The sequence below is a fragment of the Nematostella vectensis genome, chromosome 1, assembly GCF_932526225.1.
Source record: "Nematostella vectensis chromosome 1, jaNemVect1.1, whole genome shotgun sequence".
Classification (NCBI taxonomy): domain Eukaryota; kingdom Metazoa; phylum Cnidaria; class Anthozoa; order Actiniaria; family Edwardsiidae; genus Nematostella; species Nematostella vectensis.
The window spans coordinates 13,396,864-13,417,417 of NC_064034.1; the positions used below are offsets into that span (position 1 = coordinate 13,396,864).

General features: G+C 42.4%; 1 protein-coding gene across 3 annotated transcripts; it reads right to left on the reverse strand.

The window, feature by feature from the left end:
- Positions 1–1,783: 1,783 nt before the first annotated feature.
- On the reverse strand, positions 1,784–20,450 carry LOC5515866 (trichohyalin). Of its 3 annotated transcripts, XM_048731900.1 has the most exons (18): positions 19,987–20,450; positions 19,823–19,886; positions 17,985–18,217; positions 17,475–17,543; positions 16,760–16,823; positions 16,088–16,173; positions 15,968–16,017; positions 15,834–15,868; positions 13,548–13,593; positions 13,183–13,311; positions 11,863–12,043; positions 10,396–10,643; positions 6,850–9,333; positions 6,497–6,624; positions 6,100–6,139; positions 5,840–5,920; positions 5,553–5,583; positions 1,784–2,559 (listed from the first exon to the last, which is right to left on the reverse strand). In XM_048731900.1, the coding sequence occupies exons 1-17, from the start codon at positions 20,081–20,083 to the stop codon at positions 5,563–5,565; spliced, it is 4,056 nt and encodes a 1,351-aa protein (XP_048587857.1). In that variant the 5' UTR covers positions 20,084–20,450; the 3' UTR covers positions 1,784–2,559; positions 5,553–5,562. The 3 variants fall into 3 exon arrangements, with proteins under 3 accessions (XP_048587857.1, XP_001635963.2, XP_048587858.1); XM_001635913.3 differs by lacking the exon at positions 17,475–17,543; XM_048731901.1 differs by lacking the exons at positions 1,784–2,559; positions 5,553–5,583; positions 5,840–5,920; positions 6,100–6,139 and having other exon boundaries at positions 6,613–6,747.
- Positions 20,451–20,554: the final 104 nt, after the last annotated feature.

Genomic DNA, 20,554 nt, shown 5'->3' on the forward strand with positions numbered 1-20,554 from the left:
TATTATTTGTTGCAACCTCATTTACGTCCCTTTTCATCAAGAATATTACGCAGGCTTGGATCCAGGAAAAATTTTGACCCGTTCAAGAAAAAAAGTGCCGAACAGTGTCGTCTTAACAGAATGAACTGCAAACATTTTAATTCTTTTTACGTGTAAATATAGATTGATCCGCGTCTGTTTCGATTTTATGCACTAAAATAGCATTTAGTTTTGGAGAACTAATCGTGCGCAACAAAACACTCGTGTGTTCTTGCTCTTGAGGAAACAGCATGTTGTCATACCTGGAATATAGCCTGAACATATGGGAACAGCATGTGTCCTGAAAGTCCAGGTATAAGCTTGAATAATGACGGGATAACTCAACAGCTTCCACACGCTTTGTATCTTAGGAGTTCCCAAAATGATAACCATTCTCATTTATAAACAAAAACATCTTGTTAAAGACATTTGTCCATGTTGAGGTTATCTAGTCCTTGTTCAAAATTGTCGTCTTTCTGTTCTTTTCCTCCTGGTCGTTAAGCTCCGTAGTGAAGGCGACTTAATGGTCCTCAAAATGACGGAAAGAGTAGATAGGTAGACGTAAATGCAACTATTCTTATCAGAGAAACACAAGAATTGCCAGCGCGCCAAAGAAAACGACCATGAGGCACTCCACCACCACACTTAGATTGCTGCTGTTTTTCTTTTTCCACTTCGCCATTGCGACCGGAGGCTTGTACTGAGGTAATACCCGCAAGCGCCGTTCTTATATAGCAAAAGGCAGCTTGTCAAACGAACAGCAGGTACTTGTATTTGGATACTTTGGCCTGGGTATTGAATTTATCGAAGGCGGCATCAGTCTTGTATTGTTTCTGGTGAAACAACCGATCTTCGTGAAAAGTTGCACAATACAACGAATTTTCAAACCAAATTTGCCTGTTTATTCAGAAATGAGAGACTTTTGTAGGTCCTAATTTTAAATATTAATAGGTTGTTCTAATTAGTCTGCGACACTATCAACAGACAGTTTAACAAACAGTCTTTTATTCTCTTACGTCTTGTACATCACTCCCTACCCACTTGGTGCCAATAGCATGCCGCTTTCAGGCTTCTAATAATAGGATTGTTGGCATTCGTTCGTTGAGGATTTTCGGCGATTTTCTTGAACACAGGGCAACCACTACCTAGTTGCGCACTGATTTCTAGAGTCTTCAATATCTTATCTAGCTCGCTGGCCTACTCCTATTCGGGATTATTGGGAAACGTTTTAAATATTGGGAGTTCACAGAATTTCCAATATTCGAAAACAAAACATTTCCAAATAAATCCGAATAACAGCCAGCTAACAGGCTACTAGCTCGCGTAATTTCAGGTTCCGGCGGGACATAATGAGTGTCAAAAGTGTTTGGTTTTTTCAATGTACACGGAAGATGACCAAGAGAAGTACAAGAATTAATTTAGGATTTCTCCCCGACTTCGCAGTTTTATGTTTTTTGTTTTCAGGTGGTAAGGGGAACTTTGAAAGACAACCGTTGATAGAATGAATAAGAGACATCTTTTTGCTGTTTGTTGAGTAGAAGAGGGAGGTGCGCGCCAGGGTGGGTGGGGGGTTATAGTTTATGCCACCCTACCCCTCTCGCTCTGACCATTAAACATTTTTCATGTCCTCCCTTTTAAGTGATCAACAGTCTCTTATTTCATACCCTCATTACCCACTTTATGTGTGTTATGGCCCAGGTTCCGGTCCTCAATGGAGTATTTATTTCTTCTTATATGGGAATGTACATTTTAAAATGCAACAGAGGAAATAGAAGTTGATTTATTTTTACAAACAGTACACAGGTACTTGGCTTAGCCATTCTTTACAAGAACTATCAAAATACCATCAAAGATGATTCAAATCTACAAAATAAACTATAACACACCTCATTGAACGGTAGAACACATGCGATTCTATTCATATCATGCCCTAACGCCAGCTATTTCGAGGGCTCCCTGTGGTTTGTGAAGTGACGTCCCAAAAATACAGGAATCCACCCACCTTATCCACAATACATTGCGTTATCGAATAGTTTCGACGCCAGCAAAAGGTAAATATTCTTAGATGACTGATTCCTTTCAGGCCAAAATAACAATCCTGCAAAGTCGTTAAAATATTTCTGAATGTTGATTATAAATCCTTTTCTGGAAAAAAAAAACACGCAGAAAAGTCCTTATAATCAAAATATTTTCCAAAGCAATGCATCCAGGAAGAGGCTCTGAAAATACCTATACATTGTATGTCACGAAAACGAGACTCGTAGGAAAACAAGGCTAAAGATACCTTTGGTTAGATTTATCTATCTATTGATAAGGTTATGATTAGCGCTTCTTGTAAGGAATATTTTGATTTATAAAAAACGCTTTATTCTCGTGCAAAACATTTAAATATACCTGCACGCATGCACCGCAACATGCGATCTTCTCTACATTATATTTATCCTATATTATCCAATATATTTCGATAACAATTTAAGAATATTCCTACTATGGCATGACATGCGTATGACATGCAAATAGAGATTCTACCCCAGCGTCATCCTGTAAAGAAGAAAAAGAAACTTAATATCACAGCTTTCCACTTAACAAAGAGTGTGCCACCTTGCTTTCTATTCACCAGCCACTCCCCACACACACCAAACATCACCCACACCAGCCACTACCCAACAACATTAAACACTACCAAACCACACCAACCACTACCCACACCAACCACCCACTAAACAATACACAAACACCACCCCCCCACCAGCCACTACCCAACAACACTAAACACCACCCACCCACACCAACCACTACCCACCCACACCAACCACTACCCACCCACCCACACCACCCACTACCCACACACCCACACCAACCAACCACAAAACAATACACCCAAACCCACACCAAACACCACCCAACCAACCATCACCCACCCACCCACATTAACCACTACCCAACCAACCTCCCACCAAAAAATACACCCATACCAAACACCACCCACCCACACCAACCAAACATCACCCACCCACCCACAGCAGTCACTACCGAACAACACCAACCACTACCCACCTACACCAGCCACCACTGAACAACGCCAACTCCTACCCATCCACACCAACCACTACCCCCACCCACACCACACCAACCATCACCCACTCACGCCAACCACTACCCACCCACACCAACCACTACCCACCCACACCAACCATCACCCACACACACCAACCAATTCCCACCCACACCAACCACTACCCACCCACACCAACCAATTCCCACCCACACCAACCACTACCCACCCATACCAACCACCAGCCACCCACACCATACACTACCCACCCATACCAACCAATTCCCACCCACTAGCCAACCACACAAACCATCACCCACCCACACCAACCACTACCCACCTACACCAACCACTATCCACCCACACCAACCACTATCCACCCACACCAACCACTATCCACCCACACCAACCACTACCCACCTACACCAACCACTACCCACCCACATCAATGATCACCCACCCACATCAACCATCACCCACCCACACCAACCACTACCCACCCACACCAACCACCACCCACCCACACCATACACTACCCACAGCACACCAACCATCACCCACTCACGCCAACCACTACCCACCCACACCAACCATCAACCACTACCCACACCACACCAACCACTACCCACCCACACCAAACACACCACACCACACCAACCATCACCCACACCACACCAACCATCACCCACACCCCACCAACCACTACCCACCCACACCAACCATCACCCACTCACGCCAACCATCACCCACACCACACCAACCACTACCCACACCACACCAACCACTACCCACCCACACCAACCACTACCCACCCACACCAACCACTACCCACCCACACCAACCACTACCCACACCACACCAACCACTACCCACACCACACCAACCATCACCCACACCACACCAACCACTACCCACCCACACCAACCACTACCCACTCACGCCAACCACTACCCACCCACACCAACCACTACCCACCCACACCAACCACTACCCACCCACACCAACCATCACCCACCCACACCAACCATCACCCACCCACACCAACCATCACCCATCCACACCAACCATCACCCACCCACACCACACCAACCACTACCCACACCACACCAACCACTACCCACACCACACCAACCACTACCCACACCACACCAACCATTACCCACCCACACTACCACTACCCACCCACACTACCACTACCCACCCACACTACCACTACCCACCCACACCAACCACTACCCACACCACACCAACCACTACCCACCCACACCAACCACTACCCACACTACACCAACCATCACCCACTCACACCAACCACTACCCAACCACACCACACCAACCACTACCCACACCACACCAACCACTACCCACCCACACCAACCACTACCCACCCACATCAACCACTACCCACACCACACCAACCATCACCCACCCACAACAACCATCACCCACTCACGCCAACCACTACCCACCCACACCAACCACTACCCACCCACATCAACCACTACCCACACCACACCAACCACTACCCAGACCACACCAACCACTACCCACACCACACCAACCACTACCCACACTACACCAACCATCACCCACTCACACCAACCACTACCCAACCACACCACACCAACCACTACCCACCCACACCAACCACTACCCACCCACACCAACCACTACCCACACCAACCATCACCCACCCACACCAACCACTACCCACACCACACCAACCACTACCCACACCACACCAACCACTACCCACCCACACCAACCACTACCCACCCACAACAACCACTACCCAACCACACCAACCACTTCCCACACCACACCAACCACTACCCACACCACACCAACCACTACCCACCCACACCAACCACTACCCACACCACACCAACCACTACCCACACCACACCAACCCCTACCCACCCACACCAACCACTACCCACACCACACCAACCATCACCCACCCACATCAACCACTACCCACCCACATCAACCACTACCCACACCACACCAACCACTACCCACACCACACCAACCACTACCCACCCACACCAACCACTACCCACACCACACCACACCAATACCCACACCACACCAACCATCACCCACTCACACCAACCACTACCCAACCACACCACACCAATACCCACACCACACCAACCATCACCCACTACCCAACCACACCAACCACTTCCCACCCATACCAACCAATTCCCACCCACACCAACCACTACCCACCCACACCAACCACTACCCATCCACACTACCACTACCCACCCACACTACCACTACCCACCCACACTACCACTACCCACCCACCCACACCACACCACACCACCCCTACACAGTACCATAACCACCCTTGCTCCGTTACCACCTATTATCACCTACACCCAACCCCTTCCAAACGCTACAATAAACCAGTTCCTGCTTAATTCCCTTCATTCATCCGTCCCACTTCTTCAGGAATATCAGAGCTCACCTGTATAAGATTACTTCCTTTGTAGCTGCGCCTAGAATAACAGCAATACAATAGTCAATTCTTGTCAGCAAAAGTTTTTGCTATGTATAGAAGTAAAGTGACTTGATTGAAATATGCGTGTTTGACACCTTACCAAAAGGGCGCTACTTAAATCTCAAAATACGCCTACGTATAAATCCTAGAATATCCAAGAACAGGATGAATAGGCTGTTATGGATCGTTTGTGATATATCAAGATGATTACCCTACACTGCACCGCATGAGTGACGAGTCAACGTGTAACGTACCTTTGCCGCTAGCTCCTGTTTCACCGCCTCGCGTTCTTTTCTAAGCTCCTCCTCTCGCTGAAGCTCTTTCTCTCGCTCCAACTAAAAGGGAAGAAAAATACGACTTATTAGCAACACAAGCTAATCAGTACTGATTCTCGAAATGGAACAAGAAAAGTCTTGTGTTCTACAAAAACAAAATCATCTTTGTTTTAAAAACGCTATGAAGGCACGCAAAGAATATTAGATTTATTAAGTAACGTATGTGTTGATGACCGCACCTCGATGAAGCTCTTTCGATAAAATGCGGTCTTCGCCGGTCTAAAAACACAAGCGTCAGTTAGAGCAACGACATGTAACACCCAATGATGGAGTTGGCTGCGGATGGGGACCGTATTGCGCGACAAAAGGCGAGGCCATATTAATTGGGTGATTTCGTTGCCGCTGGATTGCGGCATGGGATCAATTTCTCCCAACACACCAAAACTCTGGGTTCATAGAAGAACCACTCATACAGAAACATTTCTCTATTCTTCTCAAGAAATGGTTCATGCTTACTCCCTTTCTTTCTAGGTACGGTTCTAACATTTGTTTCTTACAATGATTTTGTCTGGACGTTTAGAGATTACGATTGCTTTCTGATAATACAGATCTAATCTGTTCTCCATGGTCACTCACTCTTTAATCGCGGGTTTTGGTTCCATGGAGGAGGTTGGCGGTGTGGACTGGACAGGACCAGGTTGTCTGCTTGGAGCAGCGGCTGCTGCAGGTTTAGAAAGAGCGTTGATTACAGGAGCTTTGCGCATCTAGAACAAAAATAAAATGCTATATAAGACACTCCAGTTATATTCCTTACCACACAAGAAAAGAACCGCCCTACACTCTTGGAAAACACGTCGTTATTGGTGGTTTGCAACTATTCCGTGGAGCTGGCCAAAGGAAACAAAAGGTATGCTGTTGTTATACTTTTATATAAAATTGTACAAAACTGAACAAAAGGTTGTAAAATTAGATAGACCCTTAAGGCTCACCTGGATTTTATTCGGCACAGGATTCTTCTTCACATCACTAAGCTCCTTCCTGGATAAAGACGATGCCGACGCAATAGTTGGGGCGGCCATCTTCTCCAGCATAGTTCGCCGTGCTTGAATTTCCAGCTCTTTCTGCCGCAACTCCTCGATCTCTCTTAGTATCCTCTCTTCAGACATATCTTCTAGCTCCGCCCGCTGGCCATCTACATGATCCTTGAACGAGGACGAGCGCGAGTCCTTTCTTTGCGGCATGTCCTTTGGAGGCGGGTTACCCTTAGGAATGAAGATTACATTAGGCGCGGTGGAAGACGCATGTTCCGGTGTACCTTCTCTGGCGCCTTTGTTCTCGTGGACTCGATGGGCACTTGCTCTTCTTAGCAATTCTTGTTCCCTTTCTTGCTGTTCTTGGACCTCTCGCGCAAAAAGGCCATCTCCGCAGAACGACGATCTTTGCGTCTTTGCAATTTTATTAGCGTCTGGGTTTGACTTGACAGTGTTTTCTAAATTGAGAGAGAACCTGTTCTTACGCACATCTCTCGGTGCTTCCCTACTAATTGGCGCCTCAAAGCAAGACAACGAATCACGCACACTTCGCCGCTTCTCTCGCATAACGACTTGCTCAGTGCTTGCTTCGGCTACCGTATTGGGTGGCCTTTGAGCGTTCGGTGCTACTTGCAACGGCTCCTCGCTGCTTGTGCTGGAGCTACGACTTTGCCTAGACTCTTGAACCTGTTTATCCTCCATCGACTTCAACACACGCTCCTCTAGCTTAACCTTATGCGCCTGAAAGGCAAACCGCCTTGATTCGGACTGTTGCCGCTGCAATGATATTCTCTCCTCTTCCTCTCTTTTTCGTTTCTCAGCATCTTGGAGCGCTTGTTGGCGTCGTCTTTGCAGCTCTTCCTCTCGGATTCGTTTTTGCTGCATGAGTTCATCGGCCTCACGCTTTAGGCTCTCTTGACGAAACCTCTCGTTTTCCTCCCTCTTCCGTCGCTCCGCGTCGCTCTCGCGCTCACTAGGCACTTCATCGACCTTGACGTGTACCCCACTTGACTCGACCACACCCTTCACCCTTGGCGTCCCGGTTGAAGACGCGGGCGCCTCGGTGCGCGCCTCTCGGTTTACAACCGGCCTGATGGGTTCACTCTGCTTTCTATGTTCTTCAGGGTTCGAATTGGCCGTATTGCTGGTCTGCCTTGTTGAATATTGTGGCTGGGAATGCACGGCAGCAACGTTCTTAACACTGACAGGCGCCTCGAGCTCAACTGAACGCGTTGCTGATTGCCCTTTTTGGTTGGTATTGCCGTGATGTGATTGTGTGCTGTGTTTTCGCTGAGCAAGTTCTTGTTTTAGTGCTTCCTCTTTCTCTTTCTGCCGCTCCACTTCAAGATCGATCCAGCTTTTTCTATGATCGCGACTCGGTGCGTCTGCTTTCTGCGGTCTCCTGTTTATTGGTACACTACTACCCGAATCTATATTAACCGTTGGCTGCTTCCCGCCCATAGCCTTACTTATTCGCATTCGTTCCTTCTCTTTCTCCTGCTCCTTCAAGGTATTAATCTCTTGTGCCATGCGTCTCTGTTCCGCCTCTCTCTTTCTCTGCTCCTCGAGCTCTCGCTCAATCAGCGTACCACCCTCCATACGTGAGGTTGCCACAGGAACCTCGTCTTGATCCGCCAGGACCATCTGCGTCTCTAATTTTCCTTTCACCTCCTGCAGAGCGTGCTTCCTTAAGAACATTTCCCTCTTTATTTCTTCCTCTCTCCTTTGTAACTCTTCTCTGGCCTGCCTTCTTTTTTCCTCTTCCGCTTCGCGGACTCGCTGTCTTTCCGCCTCTTTCTGCCGCATGTCCTCGATATAAAGCTTGTCCTCCTTGGAGATCTCTCTGTAGTAGTGCGCAGGCTTCTCCTTTGACAGCACACCCGATTCTATCAGGTTCTTCTCCTCTTGCTCAGACAGTACCCGCCCTACAGGAAGCTTATAATTATCCTGGTCACCCGTGGGTGGGGGGCTCGGCCCTTTCCTATGGGCAAGGCTTTCGTTATTATTTAATCCATTCATTTCGGAGGATTCCTCTTCACTGGACAATTTACTAAATAATGTATCCAATTCTGACGCTGACGATTCGGAAGTTTTCGCTACACCGACTATAACCTCCTCCTCAACGGGTCTTACAACCGAGCGCGAACAAAAATCTTTCTTTTCATTTTCCTCGATCTCTAGTTGCCTTAATTTCTCGTCTACGCGATCAGAACTTTTAGATTCGTGTTTGAATAATATTACGGGCTCTTCTGGTTTTGGCGCGGAGGGTTTAGGTTTTACAAGTACTTCCTCTTCGACTGTTTTGACGATGACTTCTCTCTTGCCTGAAGGTACCCAAGAAAATGAATCGTCTAGCGTGTCGTCTTGGGACTGGAGCGCTTGCTCAACGTCTTGCACGACTCTCCCCTCAGCAGCAACTGGGGATATGTGGTCTTCTAATGCCTAAATGAAACGTTTGGTGGAATTTAGGATTATATTACTATAGCACATGTATTTCAGTTTCGACAGTATCACACTTTATTTACTGTTTCGACCCCCTTATCAGTTTTAACTATACTATAAAAACTTTTATACAATATTTTCCAAAATACTGAGTAAATATTTAGCTATGTCTTCTTAGCAAGAGATTAAAAATTAAAGACATCTATGGAAAATTATCATTGTCATTAAAATTATCATATGGAAGGAAAATTATATTCAGTTTCTTATTCGAGCTGGTAGAACTAGGAAGCGATTTTCAAGACGATTGAGTCTAGGATTTCCAATGGTCCCATTAGAATGGTTTTGGTAAATAGGGGAGTTAGTCCCTTTGCATTGTAATTTGTACGTCAGTCGGCAATAAATAATCTCCAAATCTGCTTCTTACGGTATGGGACACATAACACCAAGAAAGAATAACGTCCTTCCTCAATCATACCGGTATAAGGACTGATAAAGACAACTTTTTACGAATTTTATATCGGAAAAGTAAAAAAAGTGGATTACTCCATTCCAAAAGAAATGGAGCGCACGGCGATTAACCACTAGGACTGAGTTATTAATAATAACTTGGAATCTAAACTTTTCCAACTCTTTCGCCTGGAGAAAAAATATTAAGAGACTAAGAGAAATACAAGGAGTATATTTTAAGTAAAAAGCTACTGTCAATCAATTATCGTGTGTTTATTACATCACTCAATCACAGTCAAGACAACATTTCTAGATCTATTTTATATTTCTATACCTAAGTATCAGTAAATGAATGCGAAACACAAATAAAATAAAGGACTTGAGCGATTTGCACGGTCATATGACTTTGACGAAGCCCCAGGCAATAATTTCGATAATTTTGACGGCACGATATGCAAATCAGATCTACGATACAAATAAATAGACCAACTACACTTGAGTTATCAAATATGAAAACTCGCCCAAATAATGTTACCGTGGGCATAGAGCTAGGGTTACAAATACGAAATACATGCTAAGCACGAATTCTAAAGAAATATTGCTAAATATTAGTACCTTGATATTGTTTTGGTGACTTGTTGGGGGAGTGATGTGGAGAGTCCGCTCGCTCGATATCATGGATTCAGTGCATACACGGGTTTCTCGGGTGATAACTGATTGTTCTCCGTTGTGTTGGCCATTCACGAGCCTGTGCGCTGTTGAGTTGTTGCTAGCGGTTTCACTCGATGCCGCCTCTCGAGCTGCTTCTTGTGGTTGTCTCGATGATGATTCTGTATCACTCTTGTTAACTGCCCGACTGTCTTCTACAGATAGAACCAAACAATAAATTTAAACCTTATGGTAGTTTCGGGTTTGCGGAAGACTCAAAGACCGCCACTGGCCTGTATACATCAGGGATGACACTTTACGAGGTTAGATCCTGTGGGTACGATCTATGCCATCACATGCCGAGAGGGCTATTAATTATTGGCAGTGCGCGCTGTATGTTATTGGAACGGACGTATTGACAACTTAAGTGGCATTTTCGACAGCTATTTGAATTAAACCCAACAATGGTCAACATTACGGATAACCATTAAAAAAAGAAGAAGAGGAAGTATTAGCCTTACCATAAAAAATAAAAAAACATTTCTAAATGAATATGCTAGATGGTTAAGTGAAATCTGGACTAGACGATGTAGAGAACTAAAAGATGGTACAAGGATAGAAGGATGTCTGAGATTAAAACAATGTACTAACTTTCTAAGCAGGTTGTCGAATTTGTTTACTATAGCGAAAGAGCATTTGAAAATAGGCTCGGTTTAATAAAACAAACCTTTGAATGCATAATTCGAATTAATAAGGAGTAATAACAGTCTCTTAATTTCGGGTAGAAGCTCTATAAGTTTTTGAGTGAGAGCAATTTCATATAAATACATATAAAAGCGATTAGTTAAAAAAATATCTTTGTTCACTCTGTTCAGACTAAAATAGACGCTTAAATTGATTAATAAAAGTGATTTAAATACTAGAATAAAATTTATTCTGTTTATAAACAATGTCCATAAATAAGTTTTATCATAGAAATATCTCAGCAAAATACAAATCAGCAAGAACACCTTTCCAAGACCCCACATAAAATACAGAATCCCTAGACATGCCCAGATCGCATCGCAATGAGAAAACACGGCTAGAACAGGGCTAGACTCTTCCATAAAAAAAATCACCAAATAGTATCGGGCATATAACGCGCCAGCGGTAGGATATAGCACATACAAACATGATTGACAATATATAGCGCTATCTACAAACACAATTCACTCACGCTGTTGGAAACAAAAGTATCCCGGCAGAGTCAAACGATCACCGCAACTTTTGAATACTTGACATAGTTTAGCTCATTAGACTAACTCTGTACTTTGTATACTGTTCTCCACGTTAATACATATCAGGGGTTTTAATAAAAGCATAATCATGATCACGAGAAAGCACTTATTAAAGAGCTCTGCTTGTTCTAGACTATTTGAATGACTTCGTTCTCACCGACGAATTGTTTGCTGTCTCTTAGAATCCTCTCGAACAGTACTCCATCGTCGTTGCCTTTAAAGCTTCTCTTCTGTCCTTTGAACAGGTCCTCGCCAGAGATGTGTTTCTTGACGAGGTAGTTTCGGTCAAACGGCTTAAAAGCTTCCCTCTTGGATTTGTCTCGAAGCGTTTGAAGGATCTAGAGAATCCAGGGTTAAGCCAAGAATGTCTGATTACCCCAAATGGTGCGAGCATCATTTGAATATAACAAAGTGGAGGGCGATTGTTTGACGTTCCGTGATGGGTGAATTTGCTTATTTGTTCTTTTAACAAATAAGAACATACAATGCGTAACCTCAAATTATAAATTAATCCGTGCATAGCGAAAGCAGATAAAAACAACGCACATTTCACATTATCTCCTCTTTATATCGCAATCCCTTGCGTTACTCTAGTAATGGTGTATTGCATTATGCCTTGATTGATGTATCGGGGTTACAAATGCGACAGGACCATTGACAACCAACTGTTAAGCCCATGAAGCACTGCGTGCTGCACCTAACATGATCTTCAAACAGAGCCAGGCAATATTTTCCAGCCACCCCTATTTTCCAGGCACCACCCCTTTAACCACAAAGGGAATGTTGATTAACTACTTTGCATCACCTCTCTACATGGTCTACAAACAGCACGTTGAGTTGACCCAGCGAGGTTGGTCCTGTTTCTACATTGCTTAATGGGCTTACCAGTTTGTTTCCAATGGTCCTGTCGCATTTGAAACCCCGATACATCAATCACGGCATAACGCAATACACCATTACTAGAGTAACGCAAGGGATTGCGATATAAATAGGAAATGCTGCGAGTAGTTCGCCAACATTCTCTTCGTCTAGAAGTCAGCCGAGTGCGTACAGAGCCTCCAGACTTCTCTCGTCCAATGACGCTCAGCCAGGCTGAGTCGAGCGTCACTGAACGAGAACAGTCTGGAGGCTCTGGTACCCAGGATACCGAGCGCGGCAACACCAGCTGTGATGCTGGGCGATGTTGAGGCACCACCAGCAATGATGCAACACTGGGAGATGTTGGCGCCATCACCTAGCATGGGGGTTTAGTACCCATACGCATAGTGCTGATCCCATCCCAGAAGGATCAGGGAAAGAGGTGTCCAGAGGGAATCAAATGGATGGAATGGAAATTTAAAAGAGGTATCAGAGATAAAATCACCCTGTATTTCTTATATATTGGTGCCCTGCTCACCTCGAGAAATCCTGGATCCCTCCTTGCTAACAGGCTTTTAATGCTTAAAGGAGCATTTTCAGGCAATTAAACTGAACCTACCTTTCGTAGATCGGTCTCCTTCTTTTCGATGCTGTATAATCTCTCTTCCACTTTGTTAAGCTCCAAACGGGCATTGTCCGAGACGTCCTTCTCACCCACGCCGAGAGATATTTGCATGCACAATTTCTCCTAATAGTAAAAAATCACTCAGAGACATGTATTGGATAATCATCAGTCAACCTGGAGAAGATGCTCCCGCCCACGTTAACATCGGAAATACACAGGGGAATTTCTCAGCATGTTTGACGTAGCAGCGCATATTATTGGAGGCGATCCTTCATACTCACAGGTGTTCAGGGACAGTTAAACAAGATTAAATGAGAATATGAGAGGAGATAATCATTTGGTGTCTCACAATTTCTTACCTTCAAAGAGAACAAATTTCGTTTCTCTTCTTGTAGCACTATTAATCTGGAAATGAAAGACAAAAATAACTTAGTTCCCTAAAGTGTCAGGGAGTTACTAGGAGGGTTGGGGTGAAGGGTGTGTGTGCAGGGAAACTGGAAAGCCTATTTTTGTAGCATTTTCACACTGGACACTCAAACGACCATTATCGTAATGTTGTTTTGCTAATTAAGATCTAAAAAATGCTTGATTTTCCAAACAAAAGTACGAATCGCTTTAGTCCAATGGTAACTAGAAAATGCCACCCTAAGATTTAGCCCAATCGTAGCAATATGCTACCCTAAGAATTTAGTGCAATCGTAGTTACATCCTACCCTAAGAATTTATTCCAGTCGTAGATACATGCTACCCTAAGAATTTAGTCCAATCGTAGATACATGCTACCCTAAGAATTTAGTCCAATCGTAGCTACATGCTACCCTAAGAATTTAGTCCAATCGTTGATACATGCTACCCTAAGAATTTAGTCCAATCGTATTAGCTACATGCTACCCTAAGAATTTAGTCCAATCGTATTAGCTACATGCTACCCTAAGAATTTAGTCCAATCGTAGATACATGCTACCCTAAGAATTTAGTCCAATCGTTGATACATGCTACCCTAAGAATTTAGTCCAATCGTATTAGCTACATGCTACCCTAAGAATTTAGTCCAATCGTATTAGCTACATGCTACCCTAAGAATTTAGTCCAATCGTTGATACATGCTACCCTAAGAATTTAGTCCAATCGTATTAGCTACATGCTACCCTAAGAATTAAGTCCAATCGTAGATACATGCTACCCTAAGAATTTAGTCCAATCGTAGATACATGCTACCCTAAGAATTTAGTCCAATCGTAGCTACATGCTACCCTAAGAATTTAGTCCAATCGTTGATACATGCTACCCTAAGAATTTAGTCCAATCGTATTAGCTACATGCTACCCTAAGAATTTAGTCCAATCGTATTAGCTACATGCTACCCTAAGAATTTAGTCCAATCGTAGCTACATGCTACCCTAAGAATTTAGTCCAATCGTTGATACATGCTACCCTAAGAATTTAGTCCAATCGTATTAGCTACATGCTACCCTAAGAATTTAGTCCAATCGTATTAGCTACATGCTACCCTAAGAATTTAGTCCAATCGTTGATACATGCTACCCTAAGAATTTAGTCCAACCGTATTAGCTACATGCTACCCTAAGAATTTAGTCCAATCGTATTAGCTACATGCTACCCTAAGAATTTAGTCCAATCGTAGATACATGCTACCCTAAGAATTTAGTCCAATCGTATTAGCTACATGCTACCCTAAGAATTTAGTCCAATCGTATTAGCTACATGCTACCCTAAGAATTTAGTCCAATCGTATTAGCTACATGCTACCCTAAGAATTTAGTCCAATCGTAGATACATGCTACCCTAAGAATTTAGTCCAATCGTATTAGCTACATGCTACCCTAAGAATTTAGTCCAATCGTATTAGCTACATGCTACCCTAAGAATTTAGTCCAATCGTATTAGCTACATGCTACCCTAAGAATTTAGTCCAATCGTAGATACATGCTACCCTAAGAATATAGTCCAATCGTATTTGCTACATGCTACCCTAAGAATTTAGTCCAATCGTATTAGCTACATGCTACCCTAAGAATTTAGTCCAATCGTATTAGCTACATGCTACCCTAAGAATTTTGTCCAATCGTAGATACATGCTACCCTAAGAATTTAGTCCAATCGTAGCTACATGCTACCCTAAGAATTTAGTCCAATCGTAGATACATGCTACCCTAAGAATTTAGTCCAATCGTAGATACATGCTACCCTAAGAATTTAGTCCAATCGTATTAGCTACATGCTACCCTAAGTATTTAGTCCAATCGTAGATACATGCTACCCTAAGAATTTAGTCCAATCGTATTAGCTACATGCTACCCTAAGAATTTAGTCCAATCTTAGCTACATGCTACCCTAAGAATTTAGTCAAATCTTATTAGCTACATGCTACCCTAAGAATTTTGTCCAATCGTAGCTACATGCTACCCTAAGAATTTAGTCCAATCGTATTAGCTACATGCTACCCTAAGAATTTTGTCCAATCGTAGATACATGCTACCCTAAGAATTTAGTCCAATCGTAGATACATGCTACCCTAAGAATTTAGTCTAATCGTATTAGCTACATGCCTAAGGAGGAGGACCCTAAGAATTTAGTGCAATGGTGTAGGAAAAGATAAACACCCACAGCTTGACTAATTTTACCTTTGTTTTTGAATTTCCTCTGTATCTTTTGTATCCTTTGTAAACAAAAAAATGAAAAGGATGGTAAAAGTGACTACGCTTAAAAACTAAAAAAATATTAAACTAAAACTAATCAACAGATTTAAGGTAAATACCTCAGGTGGAAGCAACCCCATAACATCTATGCTTCCTTCTAGCTGGTACCCTAACAAAACAGATGGAGTCATGGGAAGGCCAATAGCAAAAGAACAGACAACAAGGCAAGCAGAGTTTACCATTTCTGCAGAGATGAGCTAAGTGAATTGCAATAGCAAACTCATCAGGTGATAATTTTACATCTCGATCAATATCTGACAGGTTCCTGGAGATAAAGCAAAGATGGAAAATATACACATCTTGACAATTTCAAGGCAAAGCAAGGAATTAATTGGATGGTCTTTGGGACTGGAGCACAGACTTTACCACTTTCACTGACTTCCATGCAAAGTATACGCACCATCTTTAGGATATTACAATCAGGGGAGAATCCAGGAGAACACAGAAGGGGAGAGGTAAACTTGTGGATTTGCGCACATACATTTCTTCTAAAACTATACTGTAGTCTGAAGGGGGAGCATTGTACCACCTTCCCCCACCCCACTGGACCACCACTGGATCAACTATTGACAACAGGTGTTGACAGCAGTTGATAATAAAAAAAAAAGGTTTCCAAGCATGGTGAGAAGAAAACCTATATTTAAATACAAACTATTTCAAATGATGTTGCACTAGAGAATCCTTGTCACAACCATTTCAAGGTTATCAAATAGAATGTAAAACATGTAAAAAGGAATCATGTTATGGCACATGGGTTCTATAAGTACAAAAATACTTGAAAAAGGTGTACATTGCACCCTCTTTGTTCCTGTTCACATGGTTTAGTAATAAGGACTGAACAGGTTTCTTACCATATTCTTGACAGGTTTGTATTGTCCAAGTTTGACAAAGCCAGTAACTCACAAGATGTTTCAGCTAAAAGATAAGTAATGCTGGTAGTGAAGGTGCATACTCTATGATTGCACATCACAGCTGGTAGTGAAGGTGCATACTCTATGATTGCACATTACAGCTGGTAGTCAAGGGGCATACTCTATGATTGCACATTACAGCTGGTAGTCAAGGTGCATACTCTATGATTGCACATTACAGCTGGTAGTCAAGGGGCATACTCTATGATTGCACATCACAGCTGGTAGTGAAGGTGCATACTCTATGATTGCACATTACAGCTGGTAGTCAAGGGGCATAGTCTATGATTGCAGATACAGCATGTAATGGTCTTTTTTGCTACTCTCAGTAAATTTTTTTTAAATGGGTGAGAACGCAGCATGGCACGTAGCTAGTGGGTCTGCAAAAAAGTGGGCCATTTCTTATTGAAGAACAGTCAAATATAGTTTCTACGTGATAACAATGACTGTGCCCCCCCCCCTCCACCACCACCAGCTCGGCAAATCCTGATTGCAGTACCTCGGGGTCAGTACCACCTCTGTATCCCTGTCATGATCCCTCTGCTCATACAATGACCTTACGGGATTGCACAAATAATCCAACTTTTATAGACCCCAAGCTGGTCTGACTCAATACTAGGTAGGCCCTTCATCTTATTCCCCTCCTGATACTAACAACTGCTGATCTTTCCCTTCCCCTTTCTTCTCTGCCCATTGGTTTTGAAGGTTTCTTGCCAATCTATACCTACATACATCATAAAGCAGTTTACTAAAGGCAGATGATAAAAGTAGAAACATCCCAACATTACTGATATCTGTAAGCATAGCCCAAAATAGTAGGAGCTGCTCCTCAGAAAATTGTATGCTTTCTAGACACAAAGTATTTTAAAACATTACCACCCCCCCTACTGAAGAGAATACTATGACTGAAACATCTATAGGTACTGTGAAACCCCTGGCTATGAAAATATTGTCTGGGGGGGGGGAGGGGACAGAACATATCCCTACTACCTCCCACGACAAGCAGGCCTATAAGACTTTGCCTTTAGAGGGAATGTTTTCCATCTCCAAACATCCTGAAGGCCAAGACCCCAGACAATCCAAGCATTTAGGTGAGAAATCTACAAATACTGACTGATGGTATCGAAGTAATTTGGTCTATCCTTTACTATATACATTGACTTACTGTCAATTGATCCTGATTGGTTGTTTTCCTTCCAGTCAAAGATGTGCTGGTATGCTTTTCGTTCGTCTATTGTCATGGTTGGTAATTCAACAAAAGGGACCCTCACTGGTGCTAGCGTCGAGGGCAGCTTCTCAGGAATATCAAAACCTTTTAGCCGTAATTGTATTAAATGCATTGCAGTGGCAAATTCAGATACATCCAAGAAAATGTCCCTTGTAACATCTGCAAGTTTCCTAGAAAGAGTAAAAAATCAAATCAGCTAAGACTTGAATAGTAACTCAAAGGCTCATTTCCTTCAAAATCATCTTTCATTCTTTTATTAACTAAAAAAGAAAATAACCAAATGTTGTATAAGGAGGGAGGGGAGGGGCTAAAGTGGACCATGGTTGTCTATACATTCAACTTTTTTAACTTTTACAAGCAAATGGCTGAACTTATAAACACTCACTCAAAGTACATTTTATATTTTTCTATTTTTTCTCTTGTATGCAATTGATATACTTTCTCAAGTCAGTTTTATATTTCTTTTCTATCTATTTCTCTTTTATGTCAATAATGTACAATATGTATATTGTAGCCAGAGCATCAGTGACCTAGCATATATGTAGTACCAAGATTGCATTTCCTATATATTTAAGAAGAGAACAAAATCATTTCCTCTTCTTCTGAAACTATTTTCAAATGTAACTGATTTTTGTGGAAGAAGGACAGACCTCTGAACATAATTTTACACTAACATAGGCATGGGATAAGAAAACCAAGAAAAAAATCAGTTTTAATTCTACCATTCAAACTTGTTTTAATATTGTTAGCTACTGTAAATGCTTTTGACCTTTAGGTATCACCATGGCAAATGAATAAGTTGTCTTCTAGACATTGTTTCATCTATAATTCATCTACCCAGGGATATCTAGAATTAAGATGGATCATTCTAATTCTGGTTCATATCTAAGGCATGTCGACAATAGCAATAATTCAAATTGAGTATTTATTGGCACTGTTGTATTTAAATATTTACGTACTTTATGGAAAGAAATTATAGAGACAATCCCATATTTTTTTATCTAAGTGTGGAAATTATTTGTATTAACTAACGTCTTTATGAAATATTGGTAAATTCCTGTGATTCAAGAAATACCTCGAAGACTATTCATCCAGTACTAATCAATCTGCAAAACAACCGAGGTTCAGAACCCTTTCATGTCCAGTTCACAGGCTAAAGTTATACATCTGCCGACAATTTTAGTATAATCAATAGATTCCTTAAATCTTATCAAAAGGAAATATAAGGGTAAAACATTTTGCACAAGTGACAACTAAATAGTTGAGAAACTTCTAAAGACTTAGTCACGCTTGATTAGAGCACAAAAACAAATCTACATCGAGTGTGCCTTCGCTATGAGTTATATAGATATAATGAGATGATATTATATCGTCAACAAACACAAACTAGAATTTAATATTAAATGAAGATGAACGGTAAAAAAGATAAAACTATTAGACTATAAAAGTGCAAGTGATAAAATACTTTCTACCGGAAAGCACTGAAGTGAATCCAATAGATTTATTAAGTACCAAGCGCGCAAAGCACTTTATTCGATATTCATTTACGCGTGTATTTTGGAGTGATGTAGCACTTAAAGAAATAAAATAAAAAAACAGAAATATTGATTTGGGAATCTTAAAAATAGAGTTCATAGGAGAAAGGCGAACTGATTTTGCATTCTTCGAAAAACTCATAAAACTCCAAGGTACTTTATTGTAAAGAAAACATGGTATGGACTTTTAAAAAAATTACTGCATCCTAATTGCTCGAAAACATTGCAAAATAAACTTACCAAATTTTGCTGAGCTCTGCCAGTGGTAGCCTTGAGCGAATAAACAGAGATCTAGCCTGCTCTCCTGTGAAACGATAAGGGATTTGGCGCATTTCTGGTCAGATGTTGCAAATGTTCGAACGTAAATAAACTATCGAATGGGTTCTAAATGTAGCTAATGGTACCTGATAAAAACCCATTCTCAGGGTTTTGGCTGTAGAACAAAGCGTCATGACGGGTTCTCTCTTCCTCGTTAATGATCCATTTCAAATCCACGTCCATGATTAGATCAAAAATCGTAAAATTGAAGAAATCCCAACGAAGCAGAACTAGCAAACTCGAAATCAGAAACGGTTGTTGACGGTAAAGTTTCTAGAATATCACGCCAGTGCAATTAACAACCAGCACTAACGATTGAAGTTGGCACATTACAGATGATACATTAGTTAGCGATAATGCCTCGATAATGTTCGTCCCTCATGGTCAAATTGCCTGCGCACAGTAAACATATTTATTCGCATTTCCATGTAGTGCCAAGGACTGGAACGTACAGGGCCCGATACGGCCGTCTGATGCCTTGGTACGGTTCACTGACGCTCGGTCCCAGGACCCCCTTTTGGGCTGGGCACTGCCCGAGACAAAACATACAAACACTGTCACACATAAAGCATTGTAAACTTGTGCAAACATTGTGTGTAATTCAGCCCACAATCATGTTTTCTCAAGAGCGGTTATCATATAGCACACCTGCGC

Coding starts and splice junctions, on each gene's coding strand:
- LOC5515866 (XM_048731900.1), bottom strand. CDS start 20,083: ATGGACGTGGATTTGAAATGGATCATTAACGAGGAAGAGAGAACCCGT. Junction 17,544..17,984: donor CCAATCAGGATCAATTGACA/GTAAGTCAATGT, acceptor TGATGTATGTAG/GTATAGATTGGCAAGAAACC. Junction 5,584..5,839: donor AACAGGAGCTAGCGGCAAAG/GTACGTTACACG, acceptor CTGTTATTCTAG/GCGCAGCTACAAAGGAAGTA.